Source organism: Centrocercus urophasianus, unplaced genomic scaffold (assembly GCF_019232065.1).
Source record: "Centrocercus urophasianus isolate 14NV4802_14NV808 unplaced genomic scaffold, USGS_Curo_1.0 seq_30, whole genome shotgun sequence".
Lineage (NCBI taxonomy): Eukaryota > Metazoa > Chordata > Aves > Galliformes > Phasianidae > Centrocercus > Centrocercus urophasianus.
The window spans coordinates 2,984,737-3,000,793 of record NW_024884867.1 but is presented as its reverse complement, the minus strand read 5'-3'; the positions used below and the strand labels follow the sequence as shown (position 1 = coordinate 3,000,793).

The following is a 16,057-nucleotide window of genomic DNA, read 5'->3' as shown; positions in this document are numbered from 1 at the left end:
AAATTGCTTATTACTGACCCATTTTAATTTGTGTATTTTCCCATTTGTCTCATTCCAATGTACTTGGAACTGCTGTACGTGAGCAGCATTCAATCTGCTCCATGGAATTTCTTTCCTCGTCCCTGCTTGGCAGCAGTGTCAGAATGGCTCCTCGGAGAGCTGCTAACAAAGCATGCGTGTGCAGCTGTGATTTGATGCTTTACAGGGACGTTTTTTGGCTACCGATGCTGTTCTGGTGGGTAGTTTAAGCATGGGTTTGTCTAGAGAATTAAGAGTTAAAAAGCAGGCTGTGAAAGGCTTGGCAACCTAGAGGGAGCTAGCAAGCTCCAGCCGTGACTCATTCTGCCTGTGTCAGTCAGATAAGCATCAGCATCTGTCACGAATGCAGGCAGGTAGGGTTAAACTCGAGCATGCAGAGAGTGAGGAGCAGGGAGCCTGCACTGCAGGGGTTGTAATGTTTGTTCCTGGTTCTTCAATTCTCATCAGCCCCTCAGCTACAGGAGATCTATACTGGCTCCATGGTAACGGTTTTAGCACACTACACTTCCATCAGCTTGTGACAATGGGCTGTGTTCTAGTTACGGACTGAAGAGCTGTCTCCTTCATAGAGGAAAAAAGAGATTAGTAAATTTGCTGTGAGTGAGGATCCAAGTGATGAAGGGGGGGAAAAAAAAGGTAGAAAATGTGCTTTAGGGAGGTAGGAATTGCACAGCAGGATTTTGCATTCATTCCCTTCACACACATAGCCATGCCAGCAGGTAGCTGGGGTGCTGCACATCATTGAGAATAACTCGTGCTTTTATTCTGTTGGTTAATTAAACTGAAGTAAACATTAGAAAAATCAGCTGAAATTAAACAACTGCTTAGCAACTGAAGTGGTACCAATTTAGAAATTATAGTAAAAAATAGACTGTGATGCCTTCTATATATACCTCTCTTCAGAGCTGATTGTATCAGAGCCAGACTGCAGTGGTGTCCCAACAAGAGTTCCAGATCTTTAGCAAGCTCTTCTGGATAAATGAAATCTTGCTGGTATTTCTTCTCGTCCTGAAGACCAGTTAGCTTTCAGTAGCTGTAATTTATTAAAACCTTCCAGGAGAAAGACCAGTTATCTATTGATTAGAAGCCCGTGCTGGGCAGATTTTTGGTAATATTAAGGCTAGATATATTATCCCTTAGCTAACTAGCAAAGAATCAGGCTGCATTCTCACGTAGTGGCTTCACTAACTGGATAGGTCGGAGACATTTTCTAGATGAATCGGAATTGAATTACCTTTAGCTGTATTATGGTAATGATTTTATTAGCCTCGTGCTTTGATTTGATTCATTGTGTGTCTGATCAGAAAACAAAAAAAAAAATCCACACACACAAAAAAGAAAAATCTCCTACCTATAACTCCTTTTAATCAGTGTGGGAGATACTCTGCCTGCAGAGTGGTAGCCATGTTGGTAGCTGAAGGGTTAATCTCTTGTTGCTGTAATACGATTTGAGAGCAGCAGCTCAGTCTGCTTGTGTTAGCAAGATTAAAAGCAGGAGCTGCAGTGCCATTGCAAGCACTGAATGAGTGGGACTGTTGCAGAGTGAACTGTAGCTGAATTTTGTCTTTTATCCCTTCTTTTTTCACCAGCTCCTCCCCCCTTCGTTCCTACTCTCAAGTCTGATGATGACACCTCAAATTTTGATGAACCAGAGAAGAATTCGGGGGTTTTATCCTCTACACGGCAGTTGAACCCGGCAGGTTTCTCGGGTGAAGATTTGCCTTTTGTAGGGTTCTCATTCATCAAGGCATTGGGGACCCTCAGATCAGAGTAAGTACAAATTATTGCCTAGGTGGATCTGACCACTGAAAAAAACATGAAGGTTTGTTACAGTGAAGAATGATGTACGTGTGGGGAAAAAAGCTGTTTTAACTGGCCTGCACTGTGTGTTAGGGAAGCTGCCAGATTCTGGCTTTATCTGTTGCTGCTGAGGCTGGTGCATGTCCTAACGTTCTGTGATTTTTGGGGTGAGAGAGAAGGGGATCAGAGGATCGATTCTAAAACAGTTGTAATTAAAATTGTTGTTCAGATACTTTGAATTAGTTACTGCTGTTAACCAGCGAGCAGTAGGTGATTGCATTTTTGGTACTGCAGACCACAGAAAGAAGGAAAATTCTAAGGAGTTCAGAGATGGAAAAGCGGGGAGGGCATTTTAATGGGCTAGAGAGTGAACACCACAGTGCTGGGGATGTGTTAGGCTGAATTGGTGATCCACAGAAATGGAGCTGCACTGATCTGGGAATATGCAGTGCTAGGTTGGGGACCGAGGGAAGGAGCTTGACGGCAGCTGACTGTGCTGCTGGGTTGAGTTAAATGTGAAGGCTGGACATTGCTGTGTTGTGTGCTAGGAGACTGGAGGTTCAGGTGAAGTATGCACGGTATGTCTTTGTGGAGAAAGGTGAAAATCTAGAAAAAAGGCTTTTCAGTTGTAAGGAAATGTGATTTCAGAGCGAATGGAGTCAGGAAAAAGAAGAATGTAAATAGTACGATATTAACCATTGGCTGTGTTAGGTGGTTAATTCCTGATGATAGAGCTATTGGAAAAAGTACTAGTGCAGAATGTTAAGTTGAGAAGTCCTTACCTCAGTATCAGGAGGCCTTCAGGAACGCAATGGCTTTAGCTGGGATACTGACTCAATGCACTGAAGCACTGTGCTGTGTTTTCATGTCAACCACCGTTTGTTGCTGCTAGTTAGTTCCCAGAAGGGGCTTAATTGTCAATCTGTCTTAATCAAGTTTTCATTTTTCGGTCATATTGATTATGAAAGTTCCTCTGCGGGAAGCGTGCAACCAGATCTGGTGACACTGTTGACATCTTTGATCTTGCCCACACCGTGAATCAAGGTTATATGATGGTTATGCCAGTAATAAAAAGGAAGGCTTTGACTGTCTTCCTCGGTGCACTTGCTTTTATGACAAAAGAGGAAGAAGAGAAGAGCACATAACAACCAGGAAACTACAGTTTTGTTGAAATGATCTGATGTCAGCAGAATCAGAATAATGGGAAGTTGTATCTGTGGAAACCTGGGGTTAAAACCTATCTTGATTTATAAGTGACATAACTTTCCCTGTTATCTTTTCTGCCTGAATGGCTCTGTAGTCTATCTGTCAAAGCTAGATGGCCATTCATGTAACAGAAGAGGTTCAACAGTAGACACACATGGTAAAAATGCATCTGTGACAGAGGGTCCAGGACTGAATGGGCAGCAGCTTGAGGTAAAGTCTAATGAGCAGTGATACAACTATGCTGGTGGCTGGAGGCTTAATAGTAATGCAGATATTGCACGGATGCACTTTCTTAGGGGACCGAGTACCGAAGGTGTATATTGAAGCAGTGTTTGGATTTTGGCAATAGATGAGAAGGGCTACAGCAAAAGAATGTAGATGTTAATGCGTTCTTTATGACTGAAGTAGAATTTTTTTCTTGTGGCCTGGACTTTCCTCAGCTGGAGTAGAAAGGCATCACGTACCTAATTTTCACCAAAATGACTTGTATGTAAGCAGATCCTAGTGGTTTCTATTCTTTTTGTTGTTTTTTAAAGTCTTGTTACATGCACTCTGATATTTTTAAGAGTAAATAAATACTTGCCTTTTGTTCTATGAAGGCAATTTAAATATAGCCAAGAGAATGGAGGCTTAATAATGTATGCATTTAAATAATGCAGTGGTTAGTTTATTCTCAGTATCACTGCAACATTGGGATGTAAACTTCTTTCTTATTAAATATTGCACAGAATGTGCTTTAGTGAGGAAATAAAGAACTGTTTCTGTCCATTCTACTATGAATATCAATATCTAGATGGGGAACAGAGCAGTAAATGAAGTGCAGGCTTATCTGTTGTGAATCTTGGATTGCTTTCTCTTGAAAGTCCAAAGTCATCAAGTTTATCAGCGTGGAGTTTTTCTTCTTAAAACCTTTCTTTGGAAAGTCCATCCCTTATGGTTGCTAAGCGATGTAGATCTGTTTTCCTGTGTCTGCAGCATGATAGCCAGTGCCTCTAGTGCTGCTCACAGTCAGGCCAGGAAACTGCAGAGTGTCATTAAAAAGGACCTTGAAACTTTCCTTGCTTATAATTTGAGGTCTGTCAAGCCACGAAGTTTAGGGTTAAAGTCTGGACCCAGTTCGTTGGATGGTGAGAAGCCATCCAACATGAGTTGGGAATTTCAACTAATTTAAAAGAAATTGGACAGAAGAAGGATAAAAAGTTTTCTTTTCCATTCTCTTCTTTCTCGTAACCACTTAGGGTCTGAAGGGTTCACCTAAGTCACTTGGACCTGTTGCCAGAAATTACCTAGTCAGTGTGTAGTTTAGAGTGGTTTGTTGAATTAAAATACTGTTTACATTGTCCCATACCATGAATTTGGGAATAATGTGAGATCAGACAGAAGAGCAGAAGGCATGGCAGGTAATGTGTTGTAAGAAGCAGTCAGGAGAAATCAAGGGCATTGCTTATGTCATAAGTTCCTGTACTGACAGAGTGTTTATTAAATAAGTCTCCTAGGAAGGGGAAGCAGGCTGCAGAGAAGGACCAACTAACTGATCCCATCATGGCCTCTGCATTCTTGATCTGGAGGAAAAATGCTCATTTGACAGCAAGTCTGGCTTCTGGTTTTGCCACAAGCACGTGGCTGTGACGAGACAACAGGCAACTGAGAGTTCAATTCCATTAAAAGGCAGAACCACCTTACTTCCTGTCCCCGAGCACGGCTCATCTTCAGTGCTCAGAACAAGTGAGAAAAACCCTTAGATGCTAGAATAACTCATCAAGCAGTAAAAGAAAATTACTCTTGTCCCCTGCAGGTGACTAGCAGAAGCCCTAAGGCGTAAGATTGAACACATTACAGATTCAGGGCTAACCAAATATGCAATGAAAAACCCCAGTAAAGCAAATAGTTTATGATGTAAATTTTTGCCTGACTCTGTTCTCTCTTGATTTGGAGTAAAGAGCTGAAGGGGCTCAATTCTTTATGATACAGAAATTAGGTTAATGCAGAATAATTGCTAAATCAGAACCCAGAGGTGTTCACAGGCAGGGCTGATGGTGGGGCTATAACCCAATCTCAGTGGCTGATTAGGGCTTTTATTCTTTAAATCATCTTCCAGAATGGAACAAGTGGAATCCTAGTAATTCTTGTAAGGGTCTGTAAGGCTGTGCTGGACGATCTACAGTTCCCTGCTGTAGAAAAGTGATTTTAAAAATTTTTTATTTAAAATGTGATGCTGACTGGTGATTGTCATTACCAAATACAGAGAGTTAAAATGGAGCCCTTCCTCCAAGAGAAGAGAACACTGCTTTTGCCCCACAGTTTCTAGGCTTCTGGTGAGCAATTTCACCAAAGATAAAGAGGAAACAGAGGATGAACATACCAAAAATATGCCTTGCTTCAGCTAGCTCTATTCACAGATTGATGGTATCACTGTTTGTTTTTGGTTGTTTTTTTTAGGCCTGAGCAAGCATTTACGAGGGGGCGGAAAGTACAGATGAGTATCATGCTAAAAAGAATAGAGCATGAGGGACGGGGGATGAGTTCCAGGCGTGCTGTGCTGGGGGCAGGATTAGGACAGATGGTGTCAGTTGTTACGAGAAGGAAGAAGCACAGGTGAGCTGGGAGAGTGAGAGTGGCGTAAAGGGACAAAGGAAGGTAAGAATTACGGTGTGCAAGAGAGGTTGAAATATGAGTTCCACGCTGCAGAATGATCCTCTAGTTTCTCCCATGCTGATTCTTTTTTCTTCTCAGCCATGTTGAGAGTGAAGGAGCTTTTATACAACTAGCACCATTTCTGATGGTGCTGCTGGTTGAGGCTGTTGCTGATCTAGCTGTGAAATCACTCAATAATCTGTATCTAGCTGTAAGTTAACTTGTTTGTTTTTTTTCTCAGACGTGTGGGTAGTGCTTCCTTTGAAAGTAAGTTGGCACAGCTGGTGCTATCAGCACTTAGTACTATAGACTTTGAGGGGTTTTGGTTTTTTCCCCCCATTTTCATTTGGAGTTTTCTTGTTGATGAATGCTGGTTACCTTTTGTCAATCTCTTTTTCATGCTTCAGAGGAAGCAGCAGAATCTGCTCTGTTGTACTAAAAGGAGAGCTCCAGATGTAGCAATTAAGTAAATGAAATACTCTGAGATGGCACCATCCTAGATGACAGCTTTGCAACCTGTTTTCTTGATGTTGAACTTCGTGTTTCGTTTCTGAGTTGATGCTGAGTGAGCAAAAACATAAGTGCACCAGCAAGGTGGGCATTTTCCACCTTGTCATGCTGTGTTGAGAGCTTGTATCACCATGACAAGGCTTATTAGATTAGTCACTGTTCCATTTCTCTTGATTTCCACTCTCTGCTCCTTTTCTGATACTTTTAAGGTTGTATGGATGTTCATGAAGTTGTTCCAAATAAATTATACAAAGGAAAGCATTCCTGGGAGAGGATACCTCTTAAAAGCCATGCGTCCAGTGCAGGCTGAAACCAGCTTTGTTTGGGGATAAGATGCACTTGTTTCCATGAAAATCATCATGTCACAAGGACAGGTATTTTTAAGGGATTTTCTTACTCTGTTTGGACAGGGATGAGAAAGAGAAATTGTAGTTCTAGTCTGTATCCATCTCTTTCCTTTCTAAACTGACACCAGCCCTGAGGAGCAGCTCCCCCTAGAGTTACCGAATGAAATTCGAACTTTTGTCAGTGCGAGTCTCCCTTGTTCTGTCCCACTCTGTCACTCCTGACTGGAAAATGTGTCCAAGCTCTGGATCTTGCCTGAATCTGCCCTGTTGCTTCCTGGGGTGCAGTGCACAAAGATGCTGTAAGGTGACTTGTTAGGAGTGATTTCTGAAATGCAAAATGGTGTCCGTAGTATTACGCTCTCATTCTTTTACTAACAAATAAACAAGCAAAAATAACAAATAAAATGGTCCCCTTTCAGGAGGCGAAAGAGAAGCAGCATGTAAAATCAGTTCCTTGAGAACTCAGTAGAGATTTGTTAGGTAATATCTCAAGTTTGAAAAGAATAAAAATCCAAAGGTGGTGGCGAAACAAAATTTGCTTTAGTCAGTTCAGCTCCGGCCTATAAACTAACTTCTAATTATCAAAAGATTTCCAGGCTTAGTATGCATTTGCAGCTATTTACATAGATTTTATTTACATTTTTAAGCACATTCCTTAGTGTCTTTTTTAGATAATGCGAGTTTTAATTTGTATTTTTAGACAGCTTTTCACAACTACTCATTTTTAGCCTTGTTTGTACACCCAGCTGTTAGGGGATTTCATATGCATCTTTCTCAGATGGTTGCTTTTTCTCTGTAGGAGTATAGCCATGCTTTATAAATTGATTTTTTTTAAATACAATAATCTGATGGATCTGTTGACTGCAGCAGGACTAAAGCATTCACTTTAAGAAAGCATTCATTTTACATTTGCTTTTCATTAAGTCTGACTGTATCTGTATTGTTGACATGCAGAATTTGTCTTCTGAGTTTTCCACACTACATTTCTGGGAAAGAAAAAAAAAAAGGAGTAATATTAGCAGATAGAATTGGTGCATTTTGCTGTACTTACTTGCTAATATTCAGACTGTATTTCCTAATGAGTGTTAAGGGGGTGGTTTTGAAGACCTATTTTGACACGTACGTTTTGCTGCACCATTTTCAAAAAGATCTGTGGGTTTTTTTTTTGTGACTATCCTGCATACATGTTTGGATTTAGGAGTAGCTTTTTCTCAGAAAATGGTGGTGATGGAATCAAACTTTCCTCGGTGTTAAGAAGAGACTGCTGCTGTGTGTGGGTGTCTGGCTATATGCAGAGAGCTGCTCAAAGCGTATTCTTCTCCATAGGGATAACTGGCTGCATACCAAGCTGTGGCCAGGAGAAGCAGGAAGCAATGCAGGCAGACTGTGTGATCTTTCATCAGCACCTTCATTGTATTGGTGTGTTTTCATCTATCAGTTAACACAGCTTACGCTGTTAACTGCTTAAATATCATTTTATGCAAGGGAGTGTAACATTTTTTTAAATTATGTATTGATGCATGCACTTAATTTTTGCATTGAAAATTACATACAGGCTGCAAAGCACAGCAAATATGCTCCTGGACATTGACTGCCTTCCTTTTCTCTTCTAGAATGGATTTAGACTAACCAGCATTTTTTTTTTCCCAGTTTCCTGATGCCAGATTGTTTGGAATAGTAGAGTTAAATTGTGTCTCATGGGGGTGAGGGAAGTGCTGCAAAGTGGAACTCTGGGGATAATATGGATTATGCTGAGAAAGTTTTAGTTCAATTTTGTTTCACAGAGGGTAATTAAGGGAAGAAATTCTCATGGTGCAGATTATGACATATTGATGTTTTTAGGGCTCTAGTAGTTTGATTATAGTTTTAAATTGTGTTTAACAATAATGTTCAATAGAAAAGCAATACTCTGCGTGTTATTCTTTCCAAATGGTTACATTGACTTTGTTTTGTTTTGGTTGCACCTACAAATCTGTACAAGAGTTAGGCAAAAGCACTGCTCAGGTTTATTGTTTAGCACTGAGGGAAAATACGAGCCAGAAGTACATGGATGATTTAGCTTGGATTTAGTGTCATCAAGTTTAATGGTATGTTTGAATTAAAATGACAGCTGTAAGCTTGTGGTTGCTTCTTCTGTGTTTTCTTCTCTTGTAAGTGTGGTGTAAGTGCCCAGTGACTTCACCAAGGCTGTGTAAGCACAGGTTTCTGTACCTGTTGTCTGTATTCATGTGCTCTTTGGCTTTGCTCTTTTAGATCCGTGCTTTCAAGTGTGGATTCTCCAGCAAAGGTCAGCTCCATGGAAAAGAAACTCCTTCTCAAGAGTAAAGAACTCCAAGACGCCCAGGACAAGTGTCACAAGGTATTTATTTATGCAGTTGGCCGTCTCCATTGCTCAAGGAATCTGCAACCACTGTGTGTCCAGGGATCTGTCAGATGCTGCTGATCATCCAGATTCGTGGTGGGCAAAGTGCTTTTCCTTCAGTGAGGTGGCTTCCTGTCCAATACAAAGGGAGATGAATTTAGGCCATGCTGCTGCTGTAGATACTTTTATCATAACAAGAGGCGGCTCTGGATTTTAAACAGTCCTTTTCTCAGCGTGACATAGACGACTGCTTCTTCCTGCAGGCCTTGCCTTGTCTTCGTCATATGCACAATTACAGCAGCACTGTTCTGAGGTTCTCTGTTCCTAGCTCATCAGCTTCTGCTTACATAACTACTGTCGTGTCACTGGTTATGGTGAACATCTTGTAACAGTTGCTGTGCTCCAATAAAGGGAACCTGGTGGAGTCTTTTAAAGCTCACTGCTTGATTGAGACTTTTATGAGAATTCGATTACTTTTCTCCTTGCTCTGTTCTGGATTTGACCATTTGTTCCTGACAAGGAGATGGGGGGAAACCATCTCCTGATCCAGCATGGATTTGGGATAAGGTTAAAGTGAACCTTCTCTGCAAGTCAGGTGAAAAATGATTGTGGCTTCTTTGCTAACTGGTGTTCGAAGAATGACTGAATATGAACAATCAGCTTGAATGAATGGGGTGACTTAGACTTACTACTTGTCCTTAAGAAGAACTGTGCATTCCTGGAGCAGAGACAATGGTATCGGAATTTAAACACCTTTTGGAGCAATATAGCATAGAAGTCTCTTGGAGGCAAATTCTTCTCAAACAGAGCTCTGAAAGTAGCAGTTAACAAAGCTTTTGAAGCCCCCCTTTATAACCTCTTGATATTTATTGCAGATGGAGCAGGAAATGACGCGGTTGCACCGGAGAGTGTCAGAGGTGGAGGCTGTACTTAGCCAAAAGGAGGTGGAACTGAAAGCCTCTGAGACCCAGCGATCCCTCCTGGAGCAGGACCTGGCCACCTATATCACAGAATGCAGTGTGAGCCCTTATCCCAGTCCTTTCCCTCTGAAGGCCTGAAATCTGGTGGTCTTCCCTTCCATGGTGGTTTCAGTAGCGTACTTGATGGAGGGAAGATAATATGTGAGAGGCTCTCTGTTGTAAATGGAGCACTGAATTGTTTGCAGAGGCTTGTTTGATAATTCTATTCAAACTTTGGTTTGTGTTCATGTACTTAAAACGCATAGAAATAACTACTCTTCTGGTCTTTCTGATATATGTATATATATATATATTTGTATTACTAGCTGTGCTAGAATGACCTTGAGTTTGGTTTCTCATCCAGAAGAGAATGAGGGCCTAATCAGAGGTCTTCAAGGACAAATAAGATGATTAGGAAACAATGATGTTGCCTGAATCTGTGGTACTCGGAGTTCAGACAGATCAAGTTCCCCAGCAAAATGTCAGGGATGATGCTGGGAGAGCTGCTATTTTTCAGATAGAATATAAAAATGAGGTCTTAAAATCACGTCTTCAAAGATCATTTGGCGCTTTTCATGAGAGTAGGAATGTCTGCCCTGTTGTCCTGGCAAGACTCCAGTGAAGGTACTTCCATTCTGGTTAATATTCTTTGTGTTGAGTTGAAGTTATTAGTCTGTTTCTTCTCTCCTGGCAAGGAAAATAACCCAGATAATGAACTGGTTTAGGGAACTGCAGAGCATTTCTGATAGGTTTGTTTGTCGGAAAACATGTCTTAGAGCAGAGTGATTTTTTCCTATACTGGTTTCTAGCAGGTAAATAAATACTGTTTGCTTCTTTCTGGTGAAGATTCCTACAGCGTTGGTAGGAGGACTACTGGTCTGTTGAAATTTGCAGGTAAAATATGTGTTGAGAACCTGGAGCAGTTCTGTCCTTTGGAGAAGTTTAATGATCATTAAAGGATTTAACTCACTTAAGAGCAACAAGAAAAAATGAATGAGATTGTTAGTAGTGTGAAGATGAAGGATTGTATCTAGGTTGTGAATTAATAGTACTAGATAAAAAATGGATAAATGCTGTCAATAATAGATGCCTTTTGTGATCTCTGTTTTTTGTCTCCAAGGCTGATGTGAGGAAGTGGAGGTTTGAACTGTGATTTCAGTGTAGTAAATGTTATTTGTAAAGTGGGCTGGTTCCATACAGATAAAAGACCCTAGTCATGATTTTTTTTTTTTTAATGGTTCCTTCATTGGTGCCTTGGTTTTCTTCTGATGCTTCGCTACAGTCAAGGAAGAATTTGCATAGTTAACGATCTTTATTATACAACCATCTGAAAAAAAAACAAAGACTGTATTTTGAACGTTTCACTTTCTGCAGAGCTTAAAGCGAAGCCTGGAGCAGGCACGGATGGAGGTGTCTCAGGAAGATGATAAGGCACTACAGCTACTTCATGATATCAGAGAGCAGAGCCGAAAACTGCAAGAGATCAAAGAACAGGTATATCTGCTTCTGTGGGTAGTAGAGTGGCTACCTACAAACATGCATTCCTTGGCATATTCTAGCTCTGTTGCCAGGTTTCCTTTTGTGTTTGTACACTGTGCTAACTTCCAGTCTCTGTGTTTCCACGTGGCTTTCTAAACAAAATGAGAAGTGATGTAACTAAGCACAAGCTCCAAACTTCCAGGTTTTATTTTCCTGATCCTGAAGGTACTTTATAAAGCCAGCTTAGCAGGAATTTGAAGTGCGTTAGTAATGCGCTGCATTAGAAATGAACCGTCCATTTAAAATGTTCAAGCTGTAAAGATTTCTAAACATCCTTGTGAATCTTAACCTTGGAAGGAACTGAACTAGCCTTTGTTTTTGAACTGCTATTATTTTTTTTTCTTATTTGGCCATTTTTAAAATGTCCTCATCTGTATATCAAAATAGAACCTATAGTCCCTAACTGGGCTTTTCCTATTTCATCCATTTGCCAAAGTGTTCATAATTTTTCCCACCAGAAAAATGTTGAAAATTGATTAATCCATAGTGTTGTTCATAAGGAAAATTTCTAAATTTTAAAAAAATATATTAAAAAAATATATATGTATATCTTAAAAAAAAAAAAAAATATATATATATATATATAAAAAACATAACAAATGTGGACACTTCTAGGATTTAAAATATTCTACAAGAAAGCGACCCATTCAGTTCTGTGATTCAGTAGCTACACTTTATATTAAAGAAATTGAAATTTGTTATGGAGTTCAAACAATTCTTTCAATTATCTGATGATTTTCATCTTCAAAGCACATTAGCAGACTAATTTTACAGTGTTTGAGGCAAGGAAGCCCAGAAACCTTGGTAATAATTCTCCAGATATAAGCAACACTTACGTAAAAAGTTATGAAATGCAAAACCAACCCTCTAGATGTAGCAGGCCTCCAAAGACTTTACACCATTTTTCTGGATGGTTCTTTTATGTAATACAAGAGATCTAAAGCTCATTAGTCTATGTTCTGATGCTTCATTAGCAAGCTTGCTTTAAATATTGAAACGTGGAACGCTTTTTGTGAAGATAAATATCAATAGATTCTTGAGCAGTACAGACTCATTTAACAGAGGAAAAATAATGCAAGCATTTTTTCAATCACACATTTCGTCTCAGAATCTTTTAACTTGTCTTGTGAAGATTCAGTGACCTAAAAAAGCTGTTTAGGTCAGCAAATGGATCTGTAATACATTGTAGACTTCCATATCTGTGGGGGTCTTCTGGAGCAGCGTGCAAGAACACTGCAATAAAATACACAGAGATGTTTTTGCTTACTCATACCAGCAGGTGGAACTTAGCCAGTGAAGACATGGATCACAGTTTCTAAGTCAGTGGGAACTTGGAGGTGAAATGGGGGAGTCCTTTTAGAGCTTTGCTGTTGGAAACCCCAAGCCTGAGAGAGAGTGTCAGTAAAATTAAAAGCATACTAGAATCTTCAAACCCAGTAATTAAGCATTTGGTGTTTTCAGGACAAGACAGCAGGTTCTGCTTTCGTGTGGTACTTGAAGAGCGTTGGAGGTTGTTTTTTTGGTTTTTGTTTTAGTGTGTGCTATTTTTAATGTATTTGTTTGAACTCAATGTTAATTGAGTCCAGGCATCCAATGTAATTTGAATCAAATGTAATTTGAATAAGCAGCTTTTCCACGAGCACTTTAGAGTTTGAAAGGATGGTTTAGAGCCTCGCTGCACCTTTCTTCTCCACTAGAGACCCATTACTTGGTCATTACTTGGTGAAGGCCTAAATGAATGAATCAATTTGTAGCACATCAGATTCTTCATATGTTTAGAAAGGTGTACTTATTTGTATGTAACTACTGTGACCTAGTTTGCTTCAGGTATATGCTCCAAGCTTTGCCTGTCCATTAATATGTGCTTAAATACATCTTGATGATTTTTAAACTGTGCCCAATGTATATTCCAGACTTGTTTGGTGTCTTCATGAGTGATGTAGTCTGTTTTGTTTTTTTTTCACTTAACCTTGAAAACAAATGAAATATTACTAATTATCTCCTCTTTCTTCTCTTCTCCCTCCCCATTTTCCTCCCTTCCCAAACACTAATTTTCACACTGACAACTGTAGTCATACCTGTAACTCTCTGAAGTTGACTCTTCTAGGAAGATTCTTATGAATTATGATTTCTGAACAAACCACATTTCTTCAAACTACTCTCCCTTTTTCATTCATCAGTGTATTTGTGAAACAAATACTTGAGCTAGTGCATTTTTGTTCACATACTATCAAAAGGCTTTGCTTCCTTCCAGCAAGAAAACAGAATCATCCATAGAGAGGGAGTGACTGGAGGGAGTGAGAATCTGTCTGCCTTGTGAACTGGAGAGTCACTTTGGGGACTGCAACCCAAAGAGCCATTCCACCATATCTACATCTACCCTGTAACGGACAGCAAAGCTATTTGTTAGTCTCAGCTTCTTTAAACAGCAGCATAAGGTCTCAGTGTTGCAGCAAATTACAGGCTGACGTTAGGGTTGTGTTCAGCCACTCGTCTAACTGAGGACAGCTGGCTGTCTGGAAGGAGTGATGACAAACCTGAGTTTGTCATGAGATGGTTAGTCTTTTGAATATGGGGGCAGTCAGGAGTTTTGTAAGATACTAGAATGCAAAGAAAAATGGACTCCCCCACTGTCAGTCCTTCAAGACCTTTAGCACAGCTCCTGATGTGCATTTTTTGTACTTGTTCTTAGCTTCATAATAAATACTTCTTTTGTTTACTTTTATAAAAATGTATACTTACAGGACTAATAATGCTAAATAAACATAATTCATGTTTTCCTAATGAAGAAATCTGAAGCAGTCTCATGAGCTAGTGTCAGTATGAGTACCCAGTCTCAGCTGAGGTAGTCAATTCAAATGTTCTTGTTTTCCACACACTTTCTTACCTTAATGTTCTTTATTTATTGCCGTATTCTGCATGGGGAATGTCTGTATAGACAAATATTTTTTATGGGAAATGTGTGTGGAGGGAGGGAGAGGGGTTGAAAGTTCTTCTAAATCAATATTTATCCAGGTTGTATCCTGTACAGAGCAATACATTCCTCTTTGACTTTGTTGAGAGAAAATAAGGGATGGCCAGGAGCCACAGCACTACACTGTCCCTCTGCTTCTCCTTTCTTTTATCCAAACTGTGCAGATCTGTGGTAATTATCATGTTATCAGCCTGAGAAAATATGTCTTGAAGGAGTATCTGTGCATTTAGTAGAGACATCATCTCAAAGGCACATTTTTGTTTCAGAGATCAGAAATGTAAGTAATTTGAATCGCCTGTATGTAGATTTATCTATCTGTAGATGTTTTTATCTATTGATAGATAGATATGTGTGTGTGTGTGTGTGTTTCTGCAATAAAGCCACTCTCAAAATGTAGTGATTTAACTTTTCTGAGGTTTTGGCTTGAAAATGGAAAGATTCAAACAAGAAGGAACTGTTGTCGGCAATTGGGACATTTTATTCTATCTAGCTGTCGCTGTTTTATTTTATACTTCACTTTTGTTCTACATGTTTTAAATGCACTTCCTGCCTGCAGTTGGTGTTCTGGGGTCTGCTGCTCCACGTATTTCTCTCTTGCCTATAAAATGTAATACCTTTTCCTACCCTTTCACCACAACTGCAGGAATATCAAGCTCAAGTGGAAGAAATGAGGTTGATGATGAATCAATTGGAAGAGGATCTTATTTCAGCTCGCAGGCGTAGTGATCTTTATGAATCGGAGTTGAGAGAGTCCCGAATGGCCGCCGAAGAATTTAAACGTAAAGCTACTGAATGTCACAACAAATTGCAAAAGGTAGTTTAAGGCTTCTTGAGAGAGGGGAGTTGATGACTGCTTGTATTTCTAGTGCTGTTTTAGACAAACAAAAGTTGTGTGCAAGTTCTGTAAAGATTAGTGTAGCGTTGTACAATTAATACAGAAGATCTTTGTGTTATGTATATTTTGTGTAACTGCTTGTGTTTAAATTACACCAAGTGTACAGATGACACTTTGTTTAAATGACAAAAAGGGGTAGAAAAACAGTGTGCTGCAACTCTTCCTGAGGATTTTATATATTTTGTATTTAAGTTACAGGTTAAAGATCAAGGAAAAAGCGAAGCAGGAGAATTGTATTGCAAATTAGAGAAGGTATGTTACTTTAATGTAGTAGGGTTTGCTTCCTGGGTCTTTCATATTATGCACAAAAACTAAGACTGTCTTTGGTTACTCAATGGCATGCAGAGATTCACATCCTCCCCCTCTTCTCACCACTCTACCACCCTTTCCCACCTCTTCCCCCCCCCCCCTTTTGTTTTCATGGTGTGAATCACTTTTCTTTTTTATTCCATACAAAGCTGTACTCTGGCATCTTGTTCTTAATTGTTTGTGCTCTGATGCTAGGCAAAGACAGCCATTTATGTTTTATCTGAATTGGGAATTAGGTTATTCATACATGAAGGTTTTGTTCACGAGTAAAGAACAGCAAATGAAAAATAAAAATAATTCTGAGTATTGCTCTGTCATGCTGATCAATCTACTTGGGGACCAAATATGAAATCAACCAGAACTGAGTAAAATGGGAATGGATTTGCCCTGGGGCATTTTGTGGCATTGAGATTTACAGGGTGAAATAAAGATTTTTAGGAAGTGAATTAAAATAAACATGGTATCATAAGTACAGAGCCTTCT

General features: G+C 39.7%; 1 protein-coding gene across 6 annotated transcripts in view; it reads left to right on the top strand.

The window, feature by feature from the left end:
- The window catches only part of CIT (citron rho-interacting serine/threonine kinase), a 72,552-nt gene that overhangs the window by 14,592 nt on the left and 41,903 nt on the right, over nucleotides 1–16,057 (top strand). For 3 of the 6 annotated variants that reach the window (XM_042828792.1, XM_042828794.1, XM_042828791.1), the window contains exons 10-15: nucleotides 1,629–1,809; nucleotides 8,790–8,895; nucleotides 9,774–9,917; nucleotides 11,232–11,351; nucleotides 15,014–15,184; nucleotides 15,458–15,517. In XM_042828792.1, the coding sequence (XP_042684726.1) occupies nucleotides 1,629–1,809; nucleotides 8,790–8,895; nucleotides 9,774–9,917; nucleotides 11,232–11,351; nucleotides 15,014–15,184; nucleotides 15,458–15,517 (782 nt within the window). The remainder of the gene's footprint in view (nucleotides 1–1,628; nucleotides 1,810–8,789; nucleotides 8,896–9,773; nucleotides 9,918–11,231; nucleotides 11,352–15,013; nucleotides 15,185–15,457; nucleotides 15,518–16,057) is intronic. The other 3 variants (XM_042828796.1, XM_042828793.1, XM_042828797.1) reach the window with 1 other exon arrangement.